We start from the raw sequence: 14,755 nt of genomic DNA, 5'->3' as shown, positions 1-14,755 counted from the left end.
CCGAGAATCTACGTCTACATGTACGAAGTCAGCGTCTTGCTGCATCGTATCTCGTTCTCGACAGCTTCCTGCCTCAAGCCAGCTAAATGAATTTTTAGTTTTAGTACTCCGGCATTGGGTGCCCTTTATGTAAGTACGTTTCCTTTGAATTTGGTAGACGCGACAGGCGTAGTCTGAACGCGTGTTTTATTACAGCAAAGCTGTATATGGCTAGCCGATTCGTCCATCCATTCGTCCGTCCCTCCGCCAGTCGCCTGTACGCCGAAAACTCCTCCGGCGGAACCCCATGCGCATGCGCGAAAAAAGAAAAAGAAAAGAAAAAGAGGCACTCGATTAGCCAACACCACCTAGATAGCACAAGGCTTGTTTACTCCGATCCATGACGTCCCGCTACCTGGCCCGAAATTCGCATTGACAAGGCTGGCGTGAGGAAGGCGGTGATGTCGAATTCGCGGTTGCTTACGCGGGAGCATCCCCATTAAATTTTATGACAGCCACGCCAGGTAACATAACGTCAAGGATCGGAGTGGAAGGCCTTGTGCTATATGGGTGGTGTTGGGTTACCTGGGCCAGTAGTCACGTGGTTGCTTTCCGTCGCAGCCGAGCGCGCGCGCAGCAGTTTCTCTCCGGCTCCGAACTGGGTAGGCCACGCGTCATACGTACTCCTGAGGAGCAGGTGGCTTTCGATCAGCAATGGCGCGAGCAGAACCCAGAACGGACTGGTCTACGCCGTGGCGATGCTGCAGCCCGGGCACAAGAACAGGTTCGTGCAGCCGAGCGCAAGCAGCAACTGCGTACTCAGGATCTGGTAGCCTACCAAGCCGTCGTTTACTGAACCGTCGGGATGAACCCAGTCATAAATACCGGGGCCTCACGTTTAAGCTTCGCGGGTTAACCACCTGTACGGAGTGCTTGGGCGGTGGTTTTTTCTTCCCAGTTATCATCCCTTACGTTGCTGCGCCCATGCGTAGCATAAGTAAAAAAAAACATACTGGGAGATAAACGTGAGTGTGATGCCCTGACGTATAAGAAAGATGCGTTCTTTTGACGTATCCGTTAGTTGGTAATCACTGAAAAGCAGATACTGTGGCGTTCATATGATGCGATGGCATTGCGGCTGCTAAAAGAATTCAGTAGCGGCTGGAGAAGTGAAAGACGCAGCAAGAACAACGATACATTCCCGTAATGGGAACGTGCCTCGCTGTACTAGCGGTGACATGCACAGTGTCATGTTTTCGTTCACCACGCACGTGCGAGCATTGTGTGACGTGGACTTCTAACTTGCTCGGTGCACCTCTTGATGAGCACTCATCTGGAAGGCTAGCACCACCAGTGTCATCGAGACGATGGCATGGCTGTCATGGCAGCATGGCATCTCACTGTTTCCGCAATTCTGTCTCCCATCCAGGTGGCCAGGTGAGGTACTGTTCAATACTGTAGGAATAAGGCAGCGTTCACACATGGCGACTGACAGAGGTCGCGTCACCAACCGCGACTGTCGTCGAAGGAGCTACTCACGGCGACCGACGTCCGCACCATCAAACGCGACGTGCCCTTTGCAACACTGAAACGTCTCGTGATTGGTGCTATTCCCGTCTGCTCGCACAGCCATCGCCGCGTAGAATAAGCATCAGCGTGTGCACTCACCGCTCCTGCGCTGCTGATTGGTTCAGCAGCTGTGCGACTCCAGCCGCGGGCTGAAAACGTGATCAGTGAGGAATTTTGCATAATCAATCTCTTTTCGAACAAAGCGAGCTTGTTAGACCGTCGCTTCGCGACTAATTTATTCGCGCTACCTCTGCGACGCGCCGGTGGAAATGTCCCATAAGAATTCTGTGGGCTTTCTGTGGTGGTGATTCGCATGCTTCAAGGCTTGTTACGAATGTATAGTGATGGCGCATGCCGAGTGCTTACGTGGTAATTTGTCGTCGCAGAGAAGGAAAAAGGCTTGAGAAATGTAGAGACGTCTGCCTGAAGAACATGTCTTTTGCTGGCTACTGCGCATGGTGCGAAGAGACGTGGCGAGATGGATGGGGAAAAGGAGATTAGGACACCTGGGTGTGGAATACTATAGCGAGCGTTAGTGTGACCACAGAACCACGTCGTAACTGATGCACCATGTATTTATTTATTTATCTATTTATTTATTTATTTATTCTGGATGATTACAATGCGAATTACAACAATCGTGCTTCCACTTTTGCTGAGCGCGCACATAGGTTACTCCGCCGTATTCAAGCGCTTAACTTTTGCATACAGTTTGTTATCTTTCCCTTGGGGCGCAGTTTGGTAGAAACACGTATTCAGCAGACCATGATGATGTGCATATGTCTGCCTGCTTTCATTTTTGGGGCCAATTCGCACAATTACGGCTAGAGACAAGGCCATTTCAACATATTCTGAGCATCCCATTTGTCGGTGGAGAACAAGCGCAAAAGAATGAATAGCTGGTAAGTACTTAAACTGTGAAATAAGTTGACTTGCAGGCATTTGTGGCCTTACAACGAATAGATTCGTGACTAGCACGAACTGTACCTTCCTGCCTCCAGTACTTTTATGTCATAGGCAAAGAAAAAGAAAGTTTTCTCTTGATGCTTTAAAAAAGTCGTGGTTTCACCAGAAAGGCATAGCATGGATAGCGATAGCAATGTATAAGACTACTATCCCCAAATAAGATTGATAGTTTTATCGGCCGTGTAAATTGCTGCACACATCGCACATCAATATACATTAAAACCATTGTGTCACGCGCATACAGCCAAACATGAACTGGTGTCCCTCGACCACTCGGTGTCACAACGCTGACGTGAGAAGAGCGCCGGCAGCGAGTAGTGAAAGTTTCAAGCTGCCTCTCGGCTTCTCGCTTCAACTCGTCTCGAAAACTTGAGATTACGCGACCTCTAAACACTAAGTGCACGGGAAGACCACGCACATGATTCTACCAGCTATCTCTTCTTGCCCGGAATTTGCACCCGCCGCTGATTACGTCCTGCACAGGGTGCGCGGGCAGCGTATGCGCTCAACCACGCCACGGGCGCCCACGGTCTGGCTAGAGCTAGCATTCTATGAGGGCTAGAGGAGGAAACACCGCACACGCTCGCCTGCCCCCTCCAGCGCGGTCTAACTCATGCAGCCGCGCGCTCCCCACATCGTACCCCCTCCCCTCCCACTTTTGCGCGCACTTCACCACGTGACCTCGGACATTCGGTGCGCGGCGGGATGACGCGCATCAAGCCACCATCCTTCTCCGTTCACCCTCACACGTTTTCCCTCTCGCACCCACAGCGGGGCGCGATCTTGTCGATCTTGAACTTTATACGGAACATCATGCCGGCGCCGTCACTGATGACCACAGCGGAAATTCTGCTGGAGCGTTCTCGGGCACGCTATCTCAATAAAAGTTGAACCAGTGCCACAGACGCAGTACCGTGGGAAATACAGCGCTAACTTACAGCGCCGTACAGTGCAACTGCCAGTAGTGGTTCTGCGTGCTGTATATGCCAGCGAAATCATAGAAGTGAAGGATCCTGTGAAAACCTATGACACATGCTTATGAATGCGCAAGCTCAAACACTTGACAACGCTAACTCATCAGATTTATTTATTGTATTGCGTAAGCCAACTAAAGTCAAAGAGCGACTGGTGAATACAACCATAAACGATCTGTTTTTCCAGCCCCAGTCAAAAGCGGCAAGACCCTTTCACCACGGATACGAAAGAAGCCCACGCTCAAAGAGCAAGTGTTGTTTTTTGAACTCGAGTGAACTCGCCGGAATCAGCCTTGTTTATCCGAATAAGTCACGCGCCACCAATACTGCGTGGATTCTCTCTCAATGGCACAGCGTGAAAAGCTTCCTTTCAAGTTCCCTTTGGGCAATGAAAGGTGACCGGCTGTTGCAATCGATGATGGCAGCGGTTGACACAGATGGAGGAGATGTGAAGAAAAAAAAAACAAATGAGGAAATGAAGCCTGACTTGGCAGCACGCACCCTTTCACATGCGTTCAAGCACCTGAACCCGCATGCAGCATTTTATGGGTTTGTTTCCCGCTGGAAGCAAGTCTTCGCATTGAAGAAGTAGATCCACACGAGCGATATTTTATCGAGCAATACACTAGTATTGCCCAAGGGGCCGGAGAGTTATGTGTGGGCGTTCCTTCTCTGTCCCGAGCCCACTGGGCAGAGCAGCATTGATGTTTCTCATCAACTACCGACATAGAAGCGCCAAAAAAATGTCGTGCTGTTAGATTGTACTTTGGTACAGAGGACTGCCAATTACTCTGCAATAAATGGTCACTAAAGTCACCGAAAGAGTCCCTGAAGGCAAATAAATTCAGAGGGATAACATAATTCATCTCTTGCTACATCAGAATCGAAAATGTTCGTATCGAGTCCATATCGAGTCCATACACGCTGTTTAAATCTATTGTAATAATGCAGTATGCCTATTAAAGCACAATTCCCGAAAACATTTGGGGAACCGTATTTTAGTTTTGAATGTAGTGGCTCTGCTTTTTTAGCCTCTTCAATTATTGAGGGACTTCGGTCGCCCCATGTGCTCGTATTTATTGTGCTGACGAAGAAAAAACAATTATGCAAATCCAGCGCACAGGTAGGCAGTTACGTGTAAGCTAAGAGTTAGTTGAATAGTGTGCAATCAATTTATTGACCCTATAATTGCCCTTCTGAACACCTTTCTTGGCGTCTCATGATCTTCCCTATGAGTGCGCTTTCGAGTGTCACATGACTGACGCTACGATTGTGTTTCGAGCGTCTTACGAATGCAACTAGATTGCGTTTCGATTGTGCCATGGTTGTCGCTGTGATTGTATTTTCGAGTGTCTTGAGATTTCCGTTATGGTTCGCTGTGTCGAACTGTTATCTTTATAATTCTCCTATTATAGTCTTGTTTCATCAGGGTCAAACTAGTTTCCAGAGTGCTATACGAGTTACGGATACGTAAGCTTCAGCTACGAAAGCTTCGCTTTAATAAGCTTATTCGTATAACAGAGTGGGTGCAACGTCCATTGTGTTATCCTCTCCCCACAGCTCCACTGCAGCACCAAGTACGCATGGCACGGACGCGCTGGCTACCTGGGGCAGCTGGAGTGCGTGGAGCGAATGTTCGCGCAGCTGTTCCCTCGGCGTACAAACGCGAACGCGTCACTGTCTCTTCCCTTCGGGTGAGCACTACATCCATTTACAGTTTCACAGGCCACGCTCTGTATACGTATAGACTCTGCACCCTCCCATTTACATAAACCCGATGAAATGGGCTTGATTTGACACAGCTGACGCACTGATTGGCTGGTGTTTCACCTTCTAAACCAACGCGGGGATATGAAAGCCGCCACATATGAGGGGTTCGGACGTAATTTCGACCCCGTGTATTTCTTTAATGCACATCACCAAGATTGACGATTTGCCATTTAGCCTCGCTGGGTAGCGCGAATACCATGGTCATAAAACAAATTCAAATCAAATTGTTTAGCGTCGCGAAGGTGCACAGTTGCTTATCAAGGAGCACTGCTCGGGTGGTTGATTCCTACTTTATAATTTGAATCGCGCTAAAGAGGACGCTAACGTCCTGTAGTCCACGTTAGCGCGGTGCAAATCATGTTTTCCGCACATTTCGCTATGAGGAACGCATTACAGTGGAAAGCTCCAGATCAATTTCGACCATCTGAGGTTCCTTAACGTGCAACTAATTCCAAGTAGCTCACGGGCGTTTTCTGCATTCCGCACCATCTGAATGCAGCCGCCGCGGCCTGGAACCGAACCCTCAACCTCGTGCTCTGCACGACAATACCATAGCAGCTGCGACATTGCGCCGAGCCTCAGGTTCTACGTTAAGTCAGCTTAAGGGGCCGAAATCTGCGCGTCGGACTGAGCGATCATTCTGTCGAGGAAGCATTTCAGGTATTCAATAAATTTAAATAATTTCAACTTTCGGGGTGCAGGTTGGCTTGTCCCTACCCGCTTGGCAAGATGCATGCAAATGAGGTTGTGGGCCGTTCGTCTGCGGCAAAGAATAAAGCCGCAGAAGCTGCGCTGGCGTGTGCCGCTTTATTGCCTCGACGCTGGCTAGCACTGAAATCTGGGCACGTAATAAAAAGGAAGAGAGAGGAAGACAAACAATACAAATAGCTTTCCGTTAATTGAGCAAGGCAGACCTTTGTATTGACTCGACCTGCGCAAGGCTAATTCAATGAAACAATGTGATCTGCATCCTTGTCACGCTAACTAGGAAAAATTGGAGGCTAAGGACGCGGTGATCCGAGGAATTCGTGGCAGTCATGTGGCGGTCATCAGTTCGTCGTATCGGCATAAAAAGCTGAGAGACTGGGACACTATTTCCCGTCCTTTGAGAAATATAGTCAGGTTGTATATTTGGAGTTCTCCCTCGCAGAAACGTCTGGCTTAATAGGGACGTTTGCTTTTACGTTGTTTCACTCTTTGTATAAATCGCTTCAAATTTCGGTGTTCTCACTACTACCTGTGCTCGGACTTGCCGGTTTCATCGCCGGGCTCATTGCGTACGGGCACATTGCGTACTAGTTATGCATTTTAGACGTCGTAGTTTTGACTGGCACACTTCTTCTTATAGTATTAAAGATAGCACTGTATAATTCCCTCCTGCGGGAGAGCAGTACTAGCCGTATAACGCTGCCAAACTTTGATAATTTCGTAATCAACCTGGTTGGTTTTCGTAAATTTTGCTGGCGCGAGTTTTCTTTTTCCTCTTTTTTTTCACGCACCTTTAGATACAGGATCCGAGTGAGTTTTGATTGAGGTCTGATTCAGGTGATTTATTTTCTTTGGAATACACACACAAAAATATGTGCAGGAACTAAAGATATAGCAATACCTGACCAAGGCCTCTGCACCTATATTAATAAAACTGCAGCATTTGAAATACATTGTTACAAGTCGGCAGCATGTAATAATAAACATAGCACATGTTTCTAAAGAAAAGCAGAAAAGTAACAAAATTTTTATTTAAAGGAATGAAAAACGTAGTACACCTAAACTCAGTTTACTTCAAACAAAACAAACACTAACATCAGCATTGATGCAGTGAGAGCTTGCATACGTACACTTGAAATAGCCGATATGACAAACATTAAATACAAGGCGATGTATGTAAAGTGCACTTTATATCAAACAAGCTATTTTCATACGCATTGCTACGTAAGAAACATAGCTTAGCTGTACAAACTGAACGTCAGCATATTATTAGTAAGTGAACGTAATCAGTCTTTATCGTATTTTACTCTTTCGCAGTTACTAAAGGGTTAGCTCTCAATGAATTTGACTGTCTTATAAAGGCATATGGTTTTCGTCAAGTGTCACTTGCTTTTCTTTTTTGAATCCTTTTTTATTTTTTGTTAAGAATGACGATATGTTGTCCCATCGTTTTATTATTTATTCCACTTTTTTGGTCTGTCGTATTGCTCTTTGGTAACGGACTGGATGTTGAGTAATGGAATGTTTTTGAACCTATAATGTTCTCTGGAGCGTTATTCTCCTGCAAAACCACACTGATTTCTCAAGCATGGAGTAAAGTTCGAAGTTAAAATACGTGACGTCGCATCGGGCACTGGGCTTTTATCAACATTCACGTTTCATTTCCTCTCAAATTAACGGAATGCATGCGTCGATAGCCATGCATTTACTACAAAACGTTTATACGACTAATGCACGGGTGGATACGCAAATATACCAATTATTTTTGTTATTTTCTTGCCTGCGAATTACAGATTTGGTATAATGGGTGAAAGATCACTCTGTGTCTTTAGTGAATTGGAGACATTTAATATTATGCTCTGTATTTTCGCAGCTTTTAGAGGCTTTCTATATATAGTTCTTTTCTGTCAACCAAGGTTTTCCCGATCTCCGCCTGAAAAACGACCCGCGTCCACACGGTACATTTATTCTCTGCGAGACGGGGAATTCGCTGGTGAATAGAAGCAATTCTTTTGTGAGGCCGGGATATAGGAAAGATATTTCTTTACGGCACCACTTGCAGCCCGTAATGGCTCGCGTTACAGTAAGCGCAAGAATAAATACATTTAATGAGCCTGATCTACTGACGGCGGCCTATACTAAGCGAACGAACAAAGACGCCCCGCCGTGCAACGCCTCGGGCTCCACCGGAGCGGAACCCGATACGAAGAAACCCGTTGAGGCGTTCCTCGTGCAACCGCAGAGACCGGAGGAAACAAAGACAGGGCGCACGGAAACCCATTTGTCTCGCGCCTCCCTGTCTTTTGATCTTGCCGCTGTGTCCGTTGGCAGTCTAAGAAGATGAAAACGTGTAATCCTAGCGCCGTTTCCCGACACTGGAATGGTGGAAGGAGGAAACGGCGACCGCTCAGTAACACGCTCTCGAGCGAATTGCCTCCGCCTTGCTATTGCCGAGCAGCGCAGCAGAAGTGAGAGCTGGCGTTATCTAATCAGCTCAACAACGATTTATTTTGGCGATCTGTGAAAACTCTGTGGAAGTTTCATTTAAAAAAAAAAAGCAAACATTTGTTTGCCCTACTACGGATGACCGTTGTCTTACTTTAGATATCAATCAATCAATCAATCAATCAATCAATCAATCAATCAATCAATCAATCAATCAATCAATCAATCAATCAATCAATCAATCAATCAATCAATCGCCTGTACTTTCTTCCACTAAGCATACAACCACTCGAGCGCAGCCGGAAACCGTTGCGAGAAGGAAGGAAGGAAAAAGTGGAGAAGGAAAGGCAAGGAGGTTAGCCAGTTTAGCTCAACCAGTTTGCTACCCTACACATGGGAGGGGGATGGGGGGTGAAGGATGGGATGGATGTTTGGTTGCAAATGACGTGTCTAATGATGTATTTGATCTGTAGATGTTGTTTATAATACGCTAATTTGCTGATTATTGATATCACCATCAATGTTGTTATTATTAACGGAGGGTCCCACTACAGTTCTGTCACTTTGGGACCCTCGTCTGTATATTTGTCATGTAATTACTTCGTTTTTTTGGAACCAATAAATCTGAATCTGAATCTGAGAGAGAGACAGAGAGCACATAGCACAGCACTTGAGAAGGCGCTTGTTGGAGAAATAGGGTAATGGTACTTGGACGTAAAAGACCATATAGGATACGCAACAATAGGGTCAGGTCACACAGCGTGAGCACTGCGCCCGGTCGGTCCCGCCCGCAACAGGAGGGCACGCCGACTATCGCCTGTGCGCCGGCGGCCAGGATCGGGAACGACGCGTGTGCGACTCCGGTCGCGCGTGTCCCGTGGACGGTGGCTGGGGTCCCTGGGGACCGTGGCGCTGCGCCCGGCGCTGCGGCCGCAGCCCCGGCAAGCGAACGCGACGCTGCGACAATCCGGCGCCGCGTTGGGGCGGCCGGCCCTGCCGAGGACCGCAGTGGGACGTCGGACTGTGCCGGCTCGCTCCCTGCGTGGACGACCTCGCCGGCGGTGAGCTGACTGTTGGCAGTATAGGTCGGGGCGGTATCAACACACTGACACTGCACGACTACATTCCCCACCCAAAGAAAAGACTCTATCAACGAGTTTTAGAGCGCAGCTCTTTGGCGTCCGTTCCTGGGTTTCGCGTCGTCGTCGGCGTTGTCGTCGTCGTCGTCGGCCTCGTAACCAGCTCGCCGACGAATCTGCTCCGCCGCCGCCTCGCATGCGCGCTGTCGGCTCTCCGGGCGAGGGAGGATGATGGAAGGGAGGAGGAGAGACTGTGGAGGAGGGCTGGCTACACAAATGGCTCTTTGGCGTCCGTTCCTGGGTTTCGCGTCGTCGTCGGCGTTATCATCGGCCTCATAACCAGCTCCGCCCCCCTTTCATCCCCCCAGCGCTAGCAGCGACCGATACCGCTTTCGTGAGTCCGCTACCGCACTCACGAAAGACGTCGTGCACTTCCTGCAACTCGCATTAACCGTCCATCGATCCACACCGATGTTAGTAGTGGGGGACTTTAATGTTGACATAAAGACAAACAGCAATTTCCTAACACTTATGCGGGAGAACATTCCGTTCCTCTCGCTCGTAACGCGTCCCACGGCTGTGACAACCTCGCGAGGCACTTGTATAGATCTCGTCTTTGAGAATCAAGCATTGGTGTACCAAGTCGAACATATATCAGTCTATTTCTCCGACCACAAAGCTTCCTTCATGACAGTCAAGAACTGTTAGTGCAGTCTTTGTTAAAGGAATACGTGTGAAAAATAAAAAAAAAAATTCTGTGATAGCGCATACATGTGTTGCTCGATTTCTTTGCCTCAATCTATCGAAAAGGTGAAACAGCTTATTTGCTGCGCTCAAATTTCGCATTAGGAAGTAACGTAATCGTCGGTAATTTTTTCTTTTTTTTACTTGTCCTCTGATGTGTGGAACGTTCCCGACCAATATTGCCAAGAAATAGGCGAGAATGGGTTGGCCGAGTGTTGCTACTACTGCAACACGAACACCGGCGACAGAAAGAGATAGCGATAGAAATTTGTTTACTTATTTGCACCATCGGGAAGCCCTCTTAACATCGTTGATTAAGAGGCAACTTACTGAAGAACAAACGCAAGCAAGATAGGGAGAGATAGAAAAAAAAAACGAGAGACAGAGAGGTTATATTTCCTAACTTAAACTCTTATTCTCTGCCGCTCTCGACTGCGCTTCCTTTTGTTTGTAACTCAATTTGCAGAGAGAAAGAGCAAAATTATTCGACAAGAAACAGGCCAACCTACACCCAATCAGTGTAAAAGTGGGTCTATGAATTCACGCAAGTTCTCGGGGGAAAATGGGCAGCTTTAGAGCAGGAAGATGAAAATAACATAAAAGTAAGGAATGACAGCGTAACTACACGGATTTCAGAAGCCAAATCGAAGTGGGAGATAAGGGACAGAAGCAGCAAGTAGGTAAGCTCTACAAGTAACAAAGTACTAATAAAACAACAACAAATCTTGAAAGTGTATCATTCAAGAACAGGTAGAATTCTCTGAACTGTCAAAGCTGATAGGCAAGCAGAAAGTCAGTAATATTTGAAATAACAATGCCGGAAAGATTGAGGAAGCAGTAAACAACGGGGACAGTATGAAATCCTTCAGAAAGAATCTTGTAATACGACAGCCCACGATGTATGCAGTGAAAGACAGATAAGTAGGGTAATGTCAACAACAATTTCGACTTAAAAGGTTAATCATGATGTATTTTTTATTAGGCGTGTACCTGTCACTTGCTTTATCATTTCGTCAATTACTGCAGGTCATAATCCTTTATCTCTGACAACTAACGTATGAACATTCTTCCAGGTGTCGCTTCCAACTTCCAAGGTGAGCTTGTACGGCAGCGTGCAAATTGCCTTTACACGATGTTCACGTGGCATGCATGCCCCAATGACACTCCTGTAATAGTATTGATGCAAATTGACTGTAGAGTACTCGATGGAGCAACTAATTGAAGCGTTAATTGAGATTAGACAACTACTTCTATCATATGAAGTGCTACACATCCGACGAAGGGATCGTTTCACCAGACCGTAAAACAAAAAAGGCGGTGCTCTTGTATCTTCGAGAAATGAAGCAACCTGGTAGCTTATGTATATTAGTCATTAGTTCATCATATGAGCTAAAAGGAAAATGAAAGCTGTTATTCACTGACAAGCCCACTTTACTCACAATTCAGTCTCTGCAAAACTTCATCCGCCTAATTTACGCGCAAGAAAAAGAAAAAAAAATTTCTTTGGTTGCAGCGGCGTCCATGTAATAAATCTATTGCAAATCTATTGATGTTTTTTCGCCCTTAACTATAATAAATTGTTTAGGAAAAGTAGTTCAGTGTTTTAACATAAATGAACCGCTAAAGCGAAGTACGGAAGGACCATCGTACTAACCAAAGCACAGGCAACAATAACACCATTCAGTTGTCTTCGTGACAACTTAAACAACCTGACTGTAGGGCGCGCTCCCTTGCCAGGTTTCCCACAAGGTCGGAAGCAAAATAAACTTCCAGGGCTTGTGCTGCTATTATTACACCAGAAAACCCACAGTATTCATCATTAGGACTTCGCGAAATCTCAGCCGCTGAATTCAGCTAACAACAGAAATAAAAAAGAGCATCTCGCAAATAATTCCATCATTAATCGTGCCCCAGACACACCGTTTTTCACGTTCAAGTCTGGATGTAGCGCATGAGCTGAAGCCTAGGGAGAGAGAGAGAGATAGAGAGAGAGGGAGGGAGAGAGAGAGAGAGAGGAAGCGGAGTAGTGGACGAGGGGGAGCAGCCATGAAGAGTAGTGAAAACTTCAGCGCAGTGGAGACTGTTGTCTTAGGCGTCAAACCCAAGCGCATATACTGCTGCAACTGCTCATTCTCAGGCTCTACGCACTCGCAGGGCTGCGGCGGGACGCCGCGCCCTTGGCCACCCCGAGACGTGATAGACACACCAGTCACGCTCTCGCAACGCAACACAGGCCCGTCACGTATGGGAGGGGAGAGGAGAAAAACGAGGGAAGGGCGGGAAAGAAGCCTCGCTCTTCCCGCAGTGCTGCTGCTGCATGCCCGCAGCCTCCGCTTCGCAACCCGAGGATTCCCTTTAGCTGAATGGCGCGCTGATTGACTTTGCGACCCTGTGACCCGAATGACGAGAGTACGCGACGCGCCACCACGTCCAAGCTGTCCGCGTTCTAAAATAAGCCCTTGCATTATGGCGCCTGCATCACGGGGTCGTGCTCGTTAATTGGGCGCGGTTTAAATTTGATCGGCTTGGGGATTCCGCCCTTGTTTGCTTTTGCGGAAGCGGCCATGGTGGCATTGTGCGTGCTTTCGCCACTTTGGGCGTTCCGCGCTGATAAAGGATGATCTATTAGACTTTTTATTGGGCTGATTGTAAACGCGAAGAATAAAAAAACAAACAGGCCCGTGAAAGCATGTATGTTGGGCAAGAATTTCTTCCGTTCTGGTTATTACTTTGATGAAAAGAAAGAAAGAAGGAAACAAACAGAAAGAAAGAAAGATTCATTCATGCAGCATGTCCAACGGTGAACAAAATATAGTAATGCGCTAGGTCCCCATATTGTCTAGTGCAGTCTCTTTTATCTGGGGAATCTCATTCTGAAGACTAAGCACATCATCCCCATCATATATAGTAATCCTGAACTGGCACCACAATATGAAGATCTCTGAAGACGTCGTACACGTTCTGACGACGTGCACACTTTTATGTCTAAGCCAGCGCCGTACACTCGTGTATGAGCTTTCCTCCATCCATAGAGTTGAAAGAACACCAAAAAAAATTACCCGTAGTTTTTTACAAACAAGTATATGATAAGTGGTTCAGCTGAAACTTTAAGTGTTGCAAGGCAGACGATCCTACTTTCGAAAGAATAGGCACGACAACTTCCTGGGCAAATAAACGGCTCCGTGGACTGAGCGATGCAAGCACGACTATATCTACATCGAGCCGAAAGCATCATCATCATCATCATCATCATTATCATCATCATCATCATCATCATCATCATCATCATCATCAGCCTGGTTACGCCCACTGCAGGGCAAAGGCCTCTCCCATATTTCTCCAACGACCCCGGTCATGTACTAATTGTGGCCACGCCGTCCCTGCAAACTTCTCAATCTCATCCGCCCACCTAACTTTCTGCCGCCCCCTGCTACGCATCCCTTCCCTTGGGATCCAGTCCGTAACCCTTAATGACCATCGGTTATCTTCCCTCCTCATTACATGTCCTGCCCATGCCCATTTCTTTTTCTTGATTTCAACTAAGATGTCATTAACTCGCGTTTGTTCCCTGACCCAATCTGCCCTTTTCTTATCCCTTAACGTTACACCTATCATTCTTCTTTCCATAGCTCGTTGTATCGTCCTCAATTTGAGTAGAACTCTTTTCGTAAGCCTCCAGGTTTCTGCCCCGTAGGTGAGTACTGGTAAGACACAGCTATTATATACTTTTCTCTTGAGGGATAATGGCAACCTGCTGTTCATGATCTGAGAATGCCTGCCAAACGCACCCCAGCCCATTCTTATTCTCCTGATTATTTCCGTCTCATGATCCGGATCCGCCGTCACTACCTGCCCCAAGTAGGTGTATTCCCTTACGACTTCCAGTGCCTCTCTGCCTATTGTAAATTGCTGTTCTCTTCCGAGACTGTTAAACATTACTTTAGTTTTCTGCAGATTCATTTTTAGACCCACTCTTCTGCTTTGCCTCTCCAGGTCAGTGAGCATGCATTGCAATTGGTCCCCTGAGTTACTAAGCAAGGCAATATCATCAGCGAATCGCAAGTTACTAAGGTACTCTCCATTAACTTTTATCCCCAATTCTTCCCAATCCAGGTCTCTGAATACCTCCTGTAAACATGCTGTGAATAACATTGGAGAGATCGTATCTCCCTGCCTGACGCCTTTCTTTATTGGGATTTTGTTGCTTGCTTTATGGAGGACTACGGTGGCTGTGGAGCCGCTATAGATATCTTTCAGTATTTTTACATACGGCTCGTCTACACCCTAATTCCGTAATGCCTCCATGACTGCTGAGGTTTCGACAGAATCAAACGCTTTCTCGTAATCAATGAAACCTATATATAAGGGTTTGTTATATTTCGCACATTTCTCTATCACCTGATTGATAGTGTGAATGTGATCTATTGTTGAGTAGCCTTTACGGAATCCTGCCTGGTCCTTTGCTTGACAGAAGTCTAAGGTGTTCCTGATTCTATTTGCGATTACCTTAGTAAATACTTC

At 46.9% G+C, this 14,755-nt stretch overlaps 1 protein-coding gene across 2 annotated transcripts in view; it reads left to right on the top strand.

The window, feature by feature from the left end:
• The first annotated feature begins 435 nt into the window (after positions 1 to 435).
• LOC135899549 (uncharacterized) overlaps positions 436 to 14,755 on the top strand; it is a 32,401-nt gene continuing 18,081 nt past the window's right edge. For both annotated transcript variants that reach the window (XM_070537551.1, XM_070537552.1), the window contains exons 1-3: positions 436 to 763; positions 5,049 to 5,182; positions 11,308 to 11,328. In XM_070537551.1, the coding sequence (XP_070393652.1) occupies positions 546 to 763; positions 5,049 to 5,182; positions 11,308 to 11,328 (373 nt within the window). In that variant the 5' untranslated portion in view covers positions 436 to 545. The remainder of the gene's footprint in view (positions 764 to 5,048; positions 5,183 to 11,307; positions 11,329 to 14,755) is intronic.

This window comes from Dermacentor albipictus, chromosome 4, assembly GCF_038994185.2.
Source record: "Dermacentor albipictus isolate Rhodes 1998 colony chromosome 4, USDA_Dalb.pri_finalv2, whole genome shotgun sequence".
NCBI classification, from domain to species: Eukaryota; Metazoa; Arthropoda; class Arachnida; order Ixodida; family Ixodidae; genus Dermacentor; species Dermacentor albipictus.
Note: the sequence above shows the minus strand (reverse complement) of the source record. Positions and strands in the feature narration are given on the sequence as shown.